The sequence below is a fragment of the Vipera berus genome (genome assembly GCF_964194415.1).
Source record: "Vipera berus genome assembly, chromosome: 3".
NCBI lineage: Eukaryota > Metazoa > Chordata > Lepidosauria > Squamata > Viperidae > Vipera > Vipera berus.
This window is the reverse complement of record NC_138204.1, coordinates 115302598-115319593: the sequence shown is the minus strand read 5'-3', so window position 1 is coordinate 115319593 and position 16996 is coordinate 115302598. Positions and strand designations below refer to the sequence as shown.

Below are 16996 nucleotides of genomic sequence, written 5' to 3'. Positions count from 1 at the left end.
ATGGTTGTAAGCCGAGGACTATCTGCAATCTCTTTTTCATGCCAATAGTTCTGCACTGATATCCCGTGCCTACTCAGAAAGCAATATTCATTCCTCTGCACACAGTAACGAATAAGAAAGTTTCCTAGAGAATGGGATAAGCAGCTGAAATAATAAACATAGAAAAAAGAGAGATGCCCCAGAGAGCCCCAAAACTATTGCCAAAGGCCCTAGATGAAGACTCAGGCCAACTGTGGGTTTCAAAGATGAAAAAGAAATGCTGCATTTTTTGTCATATACCTGAATATACCACATAGGAACCTCATTGCTGTTAATGTTGCAGCAGAAATCATACTGTTTTGCTTGCAGTTGCATGAATAAGAGCATTCTTTTTTGTTTAAATATTCAAAGTTTGCAAAAGTTAAATTACCTTAACTGAATTATTTATTTCACTAATTTACTAAGAGCTACATATTGGCATTCAAAAATAGTTTTTTACTGGAATGCTTTTATAGAACAATAGCAAGAACACAGAACGTCAGAATCCCTTAAATACAGAATGGTGGTGTGCAAACCTATATTTGGGGGATATTTTCCCCTATAAGAAAGTCATCTTTCTAATTATTCAGTTGGAGAAAGAATGTTTTTTTAAACAGTGATATAGACTATACAGTTCCTTCTTCCCTCCATAATTCTTTCCTCCACTACTTTATCGATAGCTGTAGGAAACTATTTAAATTATAAATAACCTTACCAATTTTATATACACACACACATACTCACTTATATATACATTATTTTAAAAAAAAAACAAATGAAATACTGACAAGTATCTGTTTCCATATAGGTCTCCTTTGTAAGAACAATAATGAGGTTTTGGATCCAATATTGGCAGTATAGTTAATTCTTGACTGAAAGTCATGTTTGCCAGGTCCTCTGGATGCTCTTGGTGGAACTGTGTGGATATGGCTCCCTGGAGGTTGAGGGTGGGATGCACTTCAGAGCTATATACACAATACATCCCACTGAAATCATACAGTTGCTAGCTTTGCTGTTATCCTGAAGTGGTGTCCACAAGGATGTTCATCTCCAAGTCAGGTGCGATGTTTGAGGATGATGGGAACTGCATAAGAAACACCATCTTTAAATCACTTGTAAAAATAATTGTCAACTAACTAGTTTCAACTCTAGTCATTGGAAATCATCTTTGCAATTACAATATTGGATTTGCCTACTGGTAAATCATGGCTTGCTTAACTATAGTTTGCTTAATGACTTATAACTAAATAGGTTAACATAATATAAATAATGAATTAGGGTTTATAAAGTATTGCAGCTAAATTTGCCTAAAACCTCAGACAAGCAAACTTCATAAACCCAATTAGTTAACCCTAAAAAGTGTTTAATTCTGGTTAAATGGTTACCATTTATTTTTAAATTTACATCTAAAGTGATCCCCTGCTGATTTTGTACGTTTGCCCACTGACAAAGAAACCATCAGTCTATAACTTTAATGGTAGGTTTATTTTAACAGTGAGAGACAGAATAAGAACAAAAAATCCAGAAAAACGCATTTCAAAAAAAGTTATACATTTATTTGTATTTTAATGAGTGAAATAAGTATTTGATCCCCTATCAATCTGCAAGATTTCTGGCTCCCAGGTGTCTTTTATATAGGTAACAAGCTGAGATTAGGAGCACTCTCTTAAAGGGAGTGCTCCTAATCTCAGTTTGTTACCTGTATAAAAGACACCTGTCCACAGAAGAAAGCAATCAATCAGATTCCAAACCCTCCATTATGGCCAAGACTAAAAAGTTGTCCAAGGATGTCAGGGACAAGATTGTAGACCTACACAAGGCTGGAATGGGTTACAAGATTATCGCCAAGCAACTTGGTGAGAAGGTGACAACAGTGGGTGCGATTATTCGCAAATGGAAGAAACACAAAATAACTGTCAATCTCCCTTGGTCTGGGGCTCCATGCAAGATCTCATCTCGTGGAGTTTCAAGGGTCATGAGAATGGTGAGGAATCAGCCCAGAACTACACGGGAAGATCTTGTCAATGATCTCAAGGCAGCTGGGACCATAGTCACCAAGAAAACAATTGGTAACACACTACACAGTGAAGGACTGAAATTTTGCGGTGCCCGCAAGGTCCCCCTGCTCAAGAAAGCACATGTACAGGCCTGTCTGAAGTTTGCCAATGAGCATCTGAATGATTCAGAGGAGAACTGGGTGAAAGTGCTATGGTCAGATGAGACCAAAATCGAGCTCTCGCTGTGTTTGGAGGAGGATGAATGCTGCCTATGACCCCCAAGAACACCATCCCCACCGTCAAACATGAAGGTGGAAACATTATGCTTTGTGGGTGTTTTTCTGCTAAGGGGACAGGACAATTTCACTGCATGGACGGGCCATGTACCATCAAATCTTGGGTGAGAACATCCTTCCCTCAGCCAGGGCACTGAAAATGGGTTGTGGATAGGTATTCCAGCATGGCAATGACCCAAAGCACACAGTCAAGGCAACAAAGGAGTGGCTCAAGAAGAAGCACATTAAGGTCCTGTGACCTAGCTAGTCTCCAGACTTTAATCCCATGGAAAATCTGTGGAGGGAGCTGAAGGTTTGAGCTGCCAAGCGTCAGCCTCGAAACCTTAATGACTTGGAGAGGATCTGCAAAGAGGAGTGGGACAAAATCCCCCCTGAGATGTGTGGCCAACTACAAGAAACGCCTGACCTCTTTGATTGCCAACAAGGGTTTTGCCACCAAGTAGTAAGTTACGTTTTGCACATACTTATTTAACTCATTAAAATGCAAAACAATTTATAACTTTTTTGAAATGCATTTTTCTGGATTTTTTTGTTGTTATTCTGTCTCTCACTGTTAAAATAAACCTACCATTGAAATTATAGACTGATCATTTATTTGTCAATGGGCAAACGTAGAAAATCAGCAGGGGATCAAATAATTTTTCCCTCACTGTAAACATTACTGAATGGACTGTCCTAAATATTCTAGCATTAAGTACTATCACCAATGCAGAACATTTGATTTATTATATTTACAAGAATATCAGAAAGGAATACGCACCAATAATGATTAGCAATACAGCAACAGCAACCAAAGCCACAATTGCCTTTATCTGCAAATTAACACAGAGAAAAGTATGTAATTAATTCCCAACTGTAGTCAAAATTGATCAGCTTAATCCAGGTTCAACAGCATGCCAATAATAATGAACATGTTCAGATAATTCAAAGTAGCTACAGTTTCAAAATGACCTAATTTCAAGGATCAAAAACACATTAAGCCAGAATGTGAGTACAGGTCTTTCCCTTTCAACAACTGTTCAAAGTTATAATGGTGCTAAATGAGAGAACCGATAGCCATTCCTCGCAGTAGTGGCTGCTGCAGCATCCCCCACAATCATGTGATTGTAATTTGAGTACTTGGCAACCAACTCACAATTACAACCACTGCAGTGTCCTGCAGTCGCAGGATATTCATTTGAGAGATTAACAACTGGCTTCCAACAAGCAAAGTCAATGGGAAAGCTGGAAGGAGGTTGCAAGGTGTGGTCACATAACCACAGGATATTGTGACCATGTGGGATTCACCTAATGATGGGAACTGGGACTGCTGCAATTGCCACTGTAAGTCATTATCGTGTCATAGTTTATGAACATGTTGTTTAGCGATGGAGTTGCCATTGTCAATTACCGTAGTTAATCAAGGCCTAGCTGTACTTATTAAGCAACAGATTTATTCAGCAATCTAGTTTTGAAGGGGAAAAGTTGATTCAGAGCACATCAGGGTGCTTATGCCATACTAGGCAGCAATTCTTTCAAAATGCTCTATCCTTTTCCAATGCTCACTGACTTGCCTGCACTCATAAGCTTCCTTCAAATTCAGATCATGGCACAGGCATAATGTACTTTTAGATACTATAAAGTATGAATGAAGTAAATCAATAAATCATGGTTGCTTTTAAGCAGTAAGCCAGTTTGAAATTGTAATACTGATTACTACAACACAGTGTGAATATGAACAATTTTTGTGTGTGGTTTCTTGACATGCTATAAGAGTACAAGTCTATTTTTTTGTTTTTATTTTGCTGAATCTTCACAGAATTACAAGACACAGGGTTTCTGGGAAAGATGGCAGACTGAAGACAGCTCTATGAAAAGCAGAGCCAATGTTTGTACCATGAACAAGGAGCCAATGGGTAGATTGGATCCTTTGGACAAAGAGAGGATGTGAGATTGCCCAAGCTGTTTTCCTTACTGTTGCTCCTTACAAGGAAATTGTAAATCAGCAGTCTTCTGAGGGTGGGAGAATTGGGAGGCAAGGGAATTGGCTATAGTTGTTCTAGCTGCACACAAGCTTTACAAAGGAGTTTTGCACTTCTCTTGCTAATCACTTTTAAAAGTTGTCAATTAACTGCTTCAAAGAAATTAGACACTTTCCAAGTGACAAGATTGCAAACATCATCTGGGTGTCTTCAATACTTTATATGAGAAAATGAAAATGTATCTTTACAATCTTTTAAGAATTTCAAATAAACAGTAAAAAGGCAAGATTTTAGCTGCAAAAAGTTTTACACATATTACGGGCTCAAAAAATATGGGAAAATTGGGATTTTGAATATTAAGACTCTGAAATTGCACCAGAACTTTGAATCAATTATATGCTATGTTGTGCCTTCTTGGGAACAATTTCAGACATTGATTCTGAATGTGAAGAAGCTGCTCCCGCAGTACCCACAGAACGTCAACCTCAGTAGACACAAAGCCAAGAATCATGAGAGGCCAACATAGGCACTACCTGAACAGATGGAGCAGTCAGATGATGTAAGCTCACCCAACCCTCACACCCAGAAAGCAGAGTGGACAGTAGAAAAGAAATATTCTGAGACTCCTTGCCAAGCAAGGGAGCAAATCTATTGATTAAAGACAGCTGGCTGGAGTTGATTTAAGACACATCCCTAACCATGTTCCTTTATTAGAATGAACCATACGATTCCAGATCTTGCATGATGTTTATAGTTAAGTGTTAAGATATGGAATGGGATACGTTGCTATTTGAAACAATTCTCTTTGGAACTGTTGGCATTTGGAGGGGAAAAATGTTGGGTATTGGGTTTGCCTACACTTAATGCAGTGCTTAAGGGTTTTTCCCCCCTTACAGAGCTTGTTTTTTTAAAGGAGAAATGCTCTTTCTTAGTTGTTTGCTTACACTAGCATACCAGGATCATTTATGACCATAGGGCTCTGTTTGGACTTTTTGCTGACACCTGGACTGGAGGTATTGGAACTATCTATATGTCATCTAGAGTTTTAGGCTTCATTATTAGCATTTTATCATGGCAGTCTAGGCCTCTTTTCTAATTTTAGGAAAGAATGGTTTTCTTCTTAGCCAGACATGTCAAACACAAGGCCTGGGGGCTGGATCCGGCCCACGAAGTGGTTTCATGTGGCCCGCGAAGCCATCCTGGAAACAGTGACGGAACGGCCCCCACTGCCTTGACCCTGGCCCAGAGACCCTCCTTCTGCCAGAGACCCTCAGATCTGTCCCACTCCTGCCCAGGCCCCCATAGGCACCCTTGATGCGAACGATGTAGAGCTGGCCACGCCCAACCAGTAGGCCATATGCACTCTAGCCACGCCCACCCAGTAGGCCACACCCACCCTGGCCATACCCACCCGGCCCCCTGAGGGCAACCGCAATGCTGATGCGGCCCTCAATGAAATTGAGTTTGACACCCCTGTTCTTAGCCAAGATAATTTCTTTTGGGACACGAGAACTTGCCTTTTCAGAACTAAACAGCACCGAGTATATTCTGAAAGTCTTTGAATGCACTTTTTTAAAGTTTAAAAAAAATACAAACCCAGCTGGGAAAAGGGTGTAATGTAACCCATGAAGTTGCCACTTGTGGAATGTTATCTAGAATGTTTTCTACTGTTTAAATTCTCACATGGAATCAGTGTTTTTTATTATCTGATCAATTGCTTCCTGAGATCGCTTGTTTTGTACTTATAAAAAAGACTTGACTCTTTTTTTTTTTAATCCCATTTATATCCCGCCCTTCTCCGAAGACTCAGGGCGGCTTACAATCTAAGAAGCACAAATCAATGTGCTTAGCAATAGCCTTCATTCTATGTATATGCCTGCTTATTAGGGCTTTTGCCCCCTCCCAAGCGGCATTATTACAAAGTCAGCTTATTGCCCCCAACAATCTGGGTCCTCATTTTACCTACCTCGGAAGGATGGAAGGCTGAGTCAACCTTGAGCCTGGTGGGACTCGAACCTGCACTAATTGCAGGCAGCTGGTGTTACTTAAGGAGGCATTAGCCCACTGCTCCACCAAGGCTCTCCCCTTTAATAAATTATATTTGCTTTGCCTGCATTACTTGATTTGTATTTTCAGGTGGAAAGCTCCTTTGCAAAGGTAAAGATAAGGGACCCCTCAAATTCAGGGATCAGGTCCATGCTAAAATTGGGTTGCCTGATTTCTGGGCAACACATGGTTAAGACTTGAGTTATGAAATGAAGAGTCTTATATTTATTAAGAAGAGGTGAAGAGATTATGAAAATTGCAATGAAAATGAGAAGTTGTTTTCTTGTGGACCGTCCTTTTTATTTTTTTCTCTTTTTTGCACCTTTTTTCTTTTCTTTTTTCTTCTTCTTCGGTTAGTATTATCTTTTACTGTTCTAATTAAAACTTTTAATAAAAATTATTTAAAAAGATAAAATTGCAAAGTATAGAAAGGTAAAAGAAATAAACCAAACTGGTCAAATAAACCACAATTGTAATATTTAGGAAACCAGATAAGCCTTACCTTGCAGCCTCGCCACCACATTTGTCTTCTGAGCTGTTTGGATCTGTTACTGAAAGCTGTTGCATTATCTGATAAGCTTTCTGCACCAGACAGAGAGACAGAGAAATGGAATTGAACAGCCTGCCATAGCGGTAAGATAAAGCTTTTGCCTCTATCCTGATTTTTTTTTTAAAAAAAAATCCATCCGTATCGTGAACAGAGAATTCCGCACGATTTCATTCCTTATAGCAAATCTAAGAAAAACAACCAAACTCTTATCTAACATCAATTTGTCCAATTGTTCAAAATTAGGACAGTGCTGAACTAGGATTTAAAAATGGGTCCTTACAGTTGCAACTGTCTGTGTCTGTGCGGTCACATGACTGCAATTCATATGGATAGGGATTGGTTTGCAATTGCAAGATCATAGAAGTTTGTTTGTGCTCACGTGACTGCCATTTACAACCTTCAGTGCTGGTTTCCAACAAGCAAAGTTAATGGGGAAACCAGCAGAAGACGGTAAGTGGCAAGGACATGACTGCAGCATGCTGCAACCACACAGGATTTGTCTACAGTAGCAACTGGGATAGCCAGAACTGTTGGGATAAGTCAGCTGGTCATGCAACATTGCATTTTACCACTGCAGTGCTTACCAATGGAGTTTTTCCATCTCAATTACCTCTGGCAAACGAGGACTACATATAGTCTACGTTACTAAAAAGCTCTCTTTTGGATCATTAGTTCTGTAATTACTGTATTTTTGGAAATGAAGACAAAGCTGTTTAGCAGAACTTTCGAGTTAAGAGACATTGCTACTTATTTACTGTTGTCCCATCTTGAAAGTAGCTGTGGATGATTTTAATCTATTCCATTTATATTTGAATACCATACCATGAATGTTTTAGTGTGCTTGACACTACAAGCCACCAAGAGTCTTTTAACTGCTGTGGGTTCCCATCTGTAGCACAAGAATGGGAGGTGTATTTCCTATGACTAGCTGTTTTTTGTCTCTCCACATTACATTTAGCAGCAAGGATTACCTTTTCATAGATCTACGAGACAATTCAGAGCCATTTTTCTTAGACAGTGTGGTAAAAATATTTGGAGCTTTTAATAAATATTCTGAGCTTTAAAATAAAATTAAAAAGGCACCCACGTTCATTTCTTCCATGAAAAAGCTAACAAGCTTAACTCTAAAACAGACACAACAGTATCACCGTTGTGTACCCAGGACCCGATGCATGCAACAGGGAATCTAAGAAATAAGAACAGATAATGAAATCCAAGCATGCTGAGATTAGTTAAAATGAGAGACACGGTGTTCCTGGAACTCAGTTTCACCTGCTAAAAGGGAAGGCGAAATGTACCTTACCTGACTTGTCTTGCAAATCGTCCAGCCGTTCTCCTCTCTCTATCACTTTGGTGATATTTTCTTGCATGACATCAATAACTTCGTCAACCTGGTTTTGAACTCTGGTTTAGAAATACACATAAGGATGCATCACATGAGGAAGGAATTTATCATCAATACCAGAAAATGCTACTGATTCGATATCCTGCACGTGTAATCTAGACGCTGAGTGGGAATGAGGGGAGTTGTAGCTCAATATATTCAACAGCTCTGAGTCTGAACTGAGTGTGATATAGTTTGACATCAAATATTTTTTAGCGTGCAAAGACTTTAAACTCTTTATATTAACTATTAAAGAATGTACTATAAATAGCAACATGTCGATTTGTTTTTCAAATAGGCATCTGAATTGATAAATTATCTGCCCAAATCCAGTATTGAAGCCTGATTAAGACAGAAGTTAAATTGAACTCAACTTATTGAATAAATTGAAAAGTAAGCAAGCATGCAAGCAAGCTTGTAAACAGTATATATCAAAGTATAATACTTGTTAGATCCCCATTAACCACACTGTTCATCCTTTCTTGAATTCTCAAGTGCACATTTATGGCCACAATAGTTTCACAAACAATATTTTAGATATTCTGGTATCTTTGTAGGTAAGAATAAGAATCTTCAATTGTGGCTAAAAGAAAGCAATTAAAACAGTTGTTGCAAAGCTAATATACACTGATCAAATAGCATTAACAACTAAACTAGCTATTATTTTGTATTAGCTATAGATTAAACATTTTATAAAGCAGCCCAATCTAAACAGACTTTATGGTGGTCAAATTTGCCTTTTGTAGGAAGATACATGGAAATCATGATTTGCTCTGATGGAATGGAAGATAAAGCCATTAACAGAACTGTGGGGAACTGCAGAAGGAGGGAGGCTGTTTAATGAATATCAACGGGCTAGTTCTTCCAAAAATACTTTAACTAAATTGTTTATCTTGTTTCAAATAATATATACAAAAATAGAGGAAGAATTATTTGATGATGCAAATGCACTGACTTGGAAAGTTAGTTGGCAAAGGAAGAAAGCTAGAGTAAGATTGAAGGAAACAGAAGCTTTGACCTATTAGAGGGGATGCTATATTACCAATTAGAAGATGTTTGAATATGGTTAAGAATAGATTGTTAGAAATAGAAGTATTATGATTAGATAAACAGGATTTGTAATCAGAATATCGTATCTTGGTATGAAAAAGGAAATAAGAATATGCTAAGAACTTTGAATAAGGGAAGATTTTGGTTACCCAAATATAACTTGCTTTGAAATTATAAGTGATTGGGATACCTTGAATATGGATGGGAAATTAAAATGGAAAAAAGCGAAAATAGGATATAGACTAAATAAATGGAAATTGAGTGCATTTGCAATTAAGATATGCTTTGGTTAGAAAAGATATTCTAAACTGATTATTATTGACACTATTAGAAAAATGTAACAAATGTTGATATACCATTGTATATTTACTAACAATAAGAATTGTATTTGCTTAGTGTGGGAAAAATGGTTATTACCAGAAGAAGAGAGAATGTACTGGAGGGTGTAATATCGGACTTAGTTTGAAAAAGCTCACATGTACAACAGAATCCTAATGGACTCAGTCATCACGTTGTCTATTGGGCACTTGATTGTGAAAATAGAAAATTAATAAAACATTTATAAAAAAAAGTCTAAGGAAGTGGGGGGGGACATTTGGAAGCCAGTGTACTTTTTGATGAGAGGAGAGCCAAGACTGGGCTAAGAGAAGTTTTTCCTTTAACAAAGGAAAAATATAGCAAAGAACTAATTTGTTTTTTCCATGACTGACCAACAAAACTGGCAAAGAATTAGTCAAAGCGGTATAAAGTGCTTCTGGCATTTACAACTTTGTGCTTACCCAGATACAATGCCAGCTCCAAGAAATCTGTTCATTATGCCTTAAGAGGATATAAAATTCGATCCAAAACAGTAATAGCTCCAGTTTAAAGAAACTCATTTAATGACTATATTGCCCTGATTTGGTTTCCCCAGATGAAGACTCGGTTTAATAATTCACACATTGCATCCCACATTCAAAACTTTCAGTGCATACGTGGCACCGATTGAAAAAAATTACTGAGCTGGGGATCATCAATCTAGTGATGATATTCATTTCTTCATTGGATTTCTACCAAACAAGTTAGAATTAGGCCAAAATGTGACACTTCAAACTCGCATTCCTAATGTCTAGTTAACCCAATTCCAAACTGAGATAGGTTGTTTCCTGCATACTACTTCATCCCATCAAATGCAGCAATGATTATAACAGGCAAAGGAAATGGCAATTAGTAACATAATTGGACATTACTTCATTTCCTGTGTCTTTCATTGCGTAAAGCTGTGTTAGCGATCAGAGTATCACCTCTTCTACTGGCACTACAAGAAGAGATTCCTGGCATATTGGGGGGGGGGAAAGAATAAAACTAAAGCACAAAATTAGATGAGAATACTCTTTAACAGGCTGGAGCTCCTTGTCTTTAATAGCTGTGATATGGGAATACAGCATAATATCCCACTTCCTTCACTTTTTCTGTATATTACTAAGAGCGAAGGAATAAAAATTATGCATTTGGAAAAGAATTACAGGCAGGGCCCAGCTTTTTATTCTTCTAAAGCACTATATGAGATCCTTCCATCTCTCAAACTGCTCATGAAATCCAATCTTAGCTTTAATAATATAATATAGCTTCCCATGAGGTGGTCAAATTTTTTTTCCAGCCAACCAATGAAGAAGTGGAGATTTTTAAGAAGAGATTGGACAACCACTTGTCTGAAACGCTAGAGGATTTCTTACTTGAGCTGGGGGTTGGACTAGCAGAACCAGTTAGACAGTTAGAACAACTAACCAGTGGAACAACCTGCCTCCAGAGGTGGTGAATGCTCCAACACTGGAAGTTTTTAAAGAAGAGACTGGACAGCCATTTGCCTGAAATGGTATATAGGGCTTCCTGCCTGAGCAGGGGTTGGACTAGATGACCTCCAAGGTCCCTTCCAACTTTATTATTATTATTTATTATTATTATTATTATTATTATTATTATTATTATTATTATTATTATTATTATTATTATTATTATTATTATTATTATTATCCCCAAGGTCCCTTCCAACTCTGTTAGTCTGTTATAAAGTATAAAATCACCTTGTTTCCCTACTTTTGCCTACCCATTTTTTAATTAAGTAACCACCTCTCTTAGCAATTTAAAAGTTCAGTGAAAGGGCAACTAGGCACCTTGGCTCCTGGCATTAAGTATTTGAACAATAAAATGGTGTCAAAGCTTCATAAGGTCAGTAGGGAAGGAGGAGAACTAAAAGGTGGGTGAACTAAGAGTTTCCGAATGGTTTACTATATCCATGCCACTTGCATTCCTTCTTAATCCCTCTCTACAACTAGAAAATAAAAATAGATCTGTCCACTTCAATGTTGTCAACTTGCTGCTACACCCGTGTGTCCCTTTTAGTCTTCAGAAACCCAAATCTGTGTCCCCTTTACTTATAAAATGATTGCCCATATCTGATATAGGCAAAACCAAATATACAGCTTTCATATATATGGCATCAGTTAAAAAAGAAGAAAGCAAAGAACGGCAGTTAGTGACTGCCTTGTTTAGCAAAGGTTCGCAGTTATGACAGTGATATGCTAAGCTTGTAAGCCGCCCTGAGTCTTCGGAGAAGGGCGGGATATAAATGGAATTAAAATAAATAAATAAAATAAAAATATAATTTTGCAACTATGCCTTGCATTTATAACCTTTGCAGGGCTGTAAAACAAAGTTAAGAAAGATCCTAAGCACAGTCACAGATCAGTTAGCAACCACGTTGCTTAATAACTGAGTTGTCATAACTAAACAAGGACTACAATTCCTGTATTTCTAGAAGGCTGCAGATTCTGCCCTGCATTACAATATGTAAGATGCTGGCTCAAAGGAAGTGACTGAACATTGTGCATGGAGGAAGATAGTTCTTCTAATCCCCAACAAAAGGAACTATTAACTAGGACTTTGCCAAAGCATACAGCATAAATTACAACTGTTACTCCTCAATAATTAATAAAGTTGATTATTTTCCTACTTTTAATTTTCTCTACCACTTTGAGTCTATTATTTATATTCTTCTGTGAAATTGTATAGTGACAAGAATGTATACACAAAGATAGAAGAGGGAGATTGTCTAAAAATAATTTTTAAAATATTAAAAGTACTGAAAGAAATGTGATTTTTCCAAAAGACAACGTTCATTATTTTATGAACAGATTTAGCTCTAATCTAGGAACTAGTAATTCATTTCACCTGATAAAGTATGATCGTAGAACAGTTATAATAGCTGGACATGAAAATTAAGCCAAAATAGATTTCACATGCCACAAAATACTCACTGTCTGATCTTGTCATTCTTGGATCCGAACTTTGGCCCTGATGGCCCTCTCCTACAAAATAATTAAACAAGTTAAAATGTTACGTTTATCTTCCAAGATGAATGGCAAATCTTAGGGCTGGTTAACAGACAGATGTTTGAAATCTGAAAGCATTATACATTCAGAAGAAACAGCCCATGTAAAATCATCTGGCAGAATCATACACTGAAGAGTTTGTAGTAGCTATTACTGACAAACAACCACAGTAAGTTGAACAATACTTTGCCTAGTATTTATAAGGAACCCTTGAGATCAAAGCATGTAGAACAGGCAAAGACAATGGTGCACAGGACCTAGGATTCGATATTTATCCCTACTCTGGTTTGGAGACACTTACAAGAAAAAGTCCTCTTCTTCATCTGAATCTTCCTCTAGAAGGTTTCTCTGCAAACACAAAAGATACATTTATGAAAAAGAATATTTCTACTAATGGGTATTTTCATTCAAAAAGAAATTTCAAAAGAGTGTTTCTAGACTGAGTCATTAATCAACGCAACTTTTGTCAGAATGTAATGCCATTGACACAATATATGGCAGCAGTCCCCAACCTTTTTGGCAACTGGGTCCAGTTTCATGGAAAACCATTTTTCCATGGACTGGACTGGGGGGGAGGGGGAGAGGAATGCACAATCTAGATCCCTCACATACGCAGTTTACAGTAGGCTTTGTGCTCCTATGAGAATCTAATGCCTGACGAACTGAGGTGGAGCTGAGGCGGTGATGCTCGCACTAGGGAGTGGCTACAAATAAATGAAACTTCGCTCCCTCGCCTGCTGCTCACCTTCAGTTATGCAGTCGAGTTCCTAGCAGGCCATGGACCTGTACTGGTCCATGGGCTGGGGACCACTGATATATTGTATCAGATATCCACAGACAATACAAGACAGAATCTTTAGGTCTTCCTTTTGAATAAACCATGTATACTTGTGAATAAGCCCATCTACACATAAGCCAACCTTCAATTTTTCAATCAGAATGCCATGAAAAATGTGTCACCATGGAGAAGATGACCTGCATTTTTCATATTTTTTGGATGTATGTTGGCACCTAAAATTCTTGGTTTATTTGCAAGTGTATATGTTGCTCTGAAAAATTGCTTTGAAAGGTAAAAATAATTAAGAGTGCAAATCTTGGTTTTGTCAAATACCTGACATAGTTTTGTTTTTGAGATTGAAAATAGTCTGTTTCACTGCTTTTGCTTAATATTTCTAGTTAGTTTTGCCAGAATTTCAATCTCTCCCATGATCTTAAAGAGAGATTCCTTGGGTGAGGGGGGAACTATCAACAGTTATCTCAATCTAACTATACAAATGTATAAAGGTAAAGGTAAAGGTTCCCCCGCACATGCGTGCTAGTCGTTTCCGACTCTAGGGGCCGGTGCTCATCTCCGTTTCATAGCCGAAGAGCCAGCGTTTGTCCGAGGACGTCTCCGTGGTCATGTAGCCGGCATGACTAGACGCCAAAGGCGCACGGAACGCTGTTACCTTCCCACCGGAGTGGTCCCTATTTTTTTACTTGCATTTTTACGTGCTTTCGAACTGCTAGGTGGGCAGAAGCTGGGACGAGTAACAGGCGCTCACTCTGTTACGCGGCACTCGGGATTCGACCCACCAAACTGCCGACCTTCTGATCGACAAGCTCAGCGTCCTAACCCACTGAGCCACCACGTCCCTTATACAAATGTATACAATTCCCCTAATACTGTCTCATATTAAAGTGAAGACCGGCTTCATCATTCAACCAGTGGAGGATTGAATGGACCCTGCAAGTCATGTGCCAATAAGATCACAAATACAGAAAAATATTGATCTGAGTTCCAACAATTTGAGAAACAACAGCTGCAGGTGGTAGAGCTTGCTTTTTCCCTTCACTCCCCTTCTCGGTTGCTGGATAATGAATGCTGAGAGCTATGGTGGACTATACTTGGCCAATCACTACTTTAGACTTTTAACAGATCCTGCTATTCTTTTGAAAAGTTCAGACCAATTTAAGTAGCAATACTATCCTATGTATTAAAAAAACTAGAGAAGGGGATCTGTGGACCCTTCAGATCTTCTTGTAAGGAATGAGGGATTCCTGTATCCTTCATTATTGATAGTTCACTAACATCTTGAAAATCACAGGTTCATCAGTTCTGAATTTGCCCTAGCTCCTGCCCACCTAGAAGTTTGAAACCATGTGAATGCAAGTAGATAAATAGGTACGACTTCGGTGGGAAGGTAACAGGGACACAAAAAGAGCTCCCTCGGGCATCACCTGGGCAATGGTGACGTCCCTGGCTAATCCTTTCAACTTAGAAGCACCTTGGTAGATGCTTGTGACAAGAATGTAGTAGTAATATCAGTTCTGAACTTGATAAAGAGCTGCTTTCTTTAAATATTATACAACTCCTAGAAATTATTTCCTAGAATCTTCTAAATGCATTATTACACCCATTTCACCAGCAGGTCATACATTTAAATCATACCAAGGTAACTATCCCCTATACACTCACCCTCTCACTTTTGACTGACCCAGTAACATCATCGTCATTGAGGTGGCGCTTGAATTTTGGAGGCATGTTTTCATACCAGTGCTATATTTTTGTCCTAGTAGGAAAAAAAAGACATTCTAATCATTCTGTCAGGTTTTAGTTCTCAAATTGTAAGAATTTAAAGACTGGCTACAATGATGCTTGCATAACACTGCAAATACAAATTATTACATGAAAACAATATGAGATCTGGGAACTTCCAGTGTAAGAGTGAAGATTTGTTCTCCGAGCTTGTGAGTTGGTTTCTGAAAGTTTCATTACCAGGCTAAGTAACATCTTCAGTGGAGTATCAGTGTTCTTCTATTTATAAGGGCTTTGAGAAACTATATTTCCAGTATAGTTTGAAGTACAATTTTATAATTCATGAATAGATTATTTTATTTTTAAACTATTGCAAATATTGTTCAAATCAAGGATTAAGTTTAAATTGTAAAATATATCCCTCTTCTAGCCATATGAGTATTAATTAAATCCCCATTAGTTCCTAAAGCCTTTTACACATGCAGAAGTTGTTTTGATGAAAGGATTTTAAAATATCATGGTTATTGGTTTTGGTCATATGAATGGAAGAGATGTAAATGTTATTTTAAAATAATTTCTTTTATCCCATTAATAATATGCATTTTTTAAATCAGCAACACTTTCAAAGGACTGGCTAGGGAAAAAAAAGTTGGCTTTCTATATACTGTTTAAAGGGAAAGGAAAGTCTTTTCAACCTACCACTACTTCCAACTATGCTTTTGTACACACAGTTAACCACTTGAGCTAGGATTATTTTTTAATCAGATCATTATTTCTGAATTTTTCATTTTCAAAAATGGTCAGATGCTTTAAGGAAATCTACAAAGCCTGAAAGTAATGCTTTTCCTACCACTACTCCTCAGCACCTGGTGTGCAGAATATGCCTTTGATCTATTTCAAGTGTCACCCAAAACACCGATAATGCATCAAAATACTACTTGCAAAATATAAGATATCATGAACCATTACATTATTACCATCCACAATGTCTTGGATACTTACAATAGATTCAGCGAAAAGACTGCACTGCAATTTGCTCAATAACAGATACCTCAGCACTGAAAAGAATGTTAAAATATACGGTATGCTTTTGCGACCTACCATGGCCAGACGCAGGGAAATTTAAGGACAAGTCCATTTTGCAATCTGAAGCTTAAATAGCTCCAGGAATTCCATCTTCCTTAATTTGCACTACCAACATGGAATGTAGCCTTACTGCTTCTGCCCAATCTTCATTACACACAGTTCTATCATTCTTCTCTACACAAGTGTACACAAGTTCCTGTGTCTTTTAGATACACTTCTATCCAATCCGACCTCATTTAACAATGATTTATCTAGCTTCCTCCCCCCCCCCCAAGTTTACAGTGTCCCATCTAGGGGACTGTTAACTAAAATAAAACGACTGCTCCTCTAAAACTCCTTGTCTTCATCTCTCACTCGTGCGGTCTTCTTCTCCGGGAGTCTTCATTCTCCAGCTGTCCATGCCCGCTCTTCCATAAGCCTTCACACGAGACGCTCGTCCTCTCCGGACTGCGCAGCAGCCTGCCAGTTTCTTTCCCTATTGGCCATGTCAACCTTCCTGCCTCGCCCCCGGGATACTTGCTTTCTCTCCTCCCAAAGGGATCTTCGGCTTCCTCCCGGATCCAGTTTCCCACGAGCCAGCGCCCACCGAACTCGAGACCCTGATCATCCGCCCACCTCCCCGCGCGCCTTTATTTATCCCCTCGCTCACCTGTTTCCCTTTCAGGCCGGTGCGGAAATGGCCGGTCCGAGGAAGAGGAGGAGTTGTCGTCAGCTGTCGC

General features: G+C 38.4%; 2 protein-coding genes across 5 annotated transcripts in view; both read right to left on the bottom strand.

Annotated features, from left to right (window-relative positions):
- MYOC (myocilin) overlaps positions 1–907 on the bottom strand; it is a 12985-nt gene extending 12078 nt beyond the window's left edge. The window contains exon 1 of the mRNA XM_081324633.1: positions 807–907. The gene's annotated coding sequence lies outside the window, so the exon portion shown is untranslated. The remainder of the gene's footprint in view (positions 1–806) is intronic.
- Positions 783–16996, bottom strand: VAMP4 (vesicle associated membrane protein 4). 4 transcript variants are annotated; one of them, XM_081324637.1, is made up of 9 exons: positions 16927–16959; positions 16194–16249; positions 15132–15225; positions 12975–13021; positions 12599–12649; positions 8172–8272; positions 6821–6900; positions 3072–3123; positions 783–1102 (listed from the first exon to the last, which is right to left on the bottom strand). In XM_081324637.1, the coding sequence occupies exons 3-9, from the start codon at positions 15195–15197 to the stop codon at positions 1074–1076; spliced, it is 426 nt and encodes a 141-aa protein (XP_081180763.1). In that variant the 5' UTR covers positions 15198–15225; positions 16194–16249; positions 16927–16959; the 3' UTR covers positions 783–1073. The 4 variants fall into 4 exon arrangements, with proteins under 4 accessions (XP_081180763.1, XP_081180760.1, XP_081180762.1 ...); XM_081324634.1 differs by lacking the exons at positions 783–1102; positions 3072–3123 and having other exon boundaries at positions 5900–6900; XM_081324636.1 differs by lacking the exons at positions 783–1102; positions 3072–3123; positions 16194–16249 and having other exon boundaries at positions 5900–6900; positions 16927–16996.

Bases quoted from the DNA above. Each gene is read 5' to 3' on its own strand.
- VAMP4 (XM_081324636.1), bottom strand. From the start codon at position 15,197: ATGCCTCCAAAATTCAAGCGCCACCTCAATGACGATGATGTTACTGGG. The intron at 12,650-12,974 runs GTAAGTGTCTCC...ATTATTTTGTAG, and splicing joins GAAGAAGAGGACTTTTTCTT to GAGAGGGCCATCAGGGCCAA. The intron at 8,273-12,598 runs GTGAGTATTTTG...TTTCTAAACCAG, and splicing joins AAGAATGACAAGATCAGACA to AGTTCAAAACCAGGTTGACG.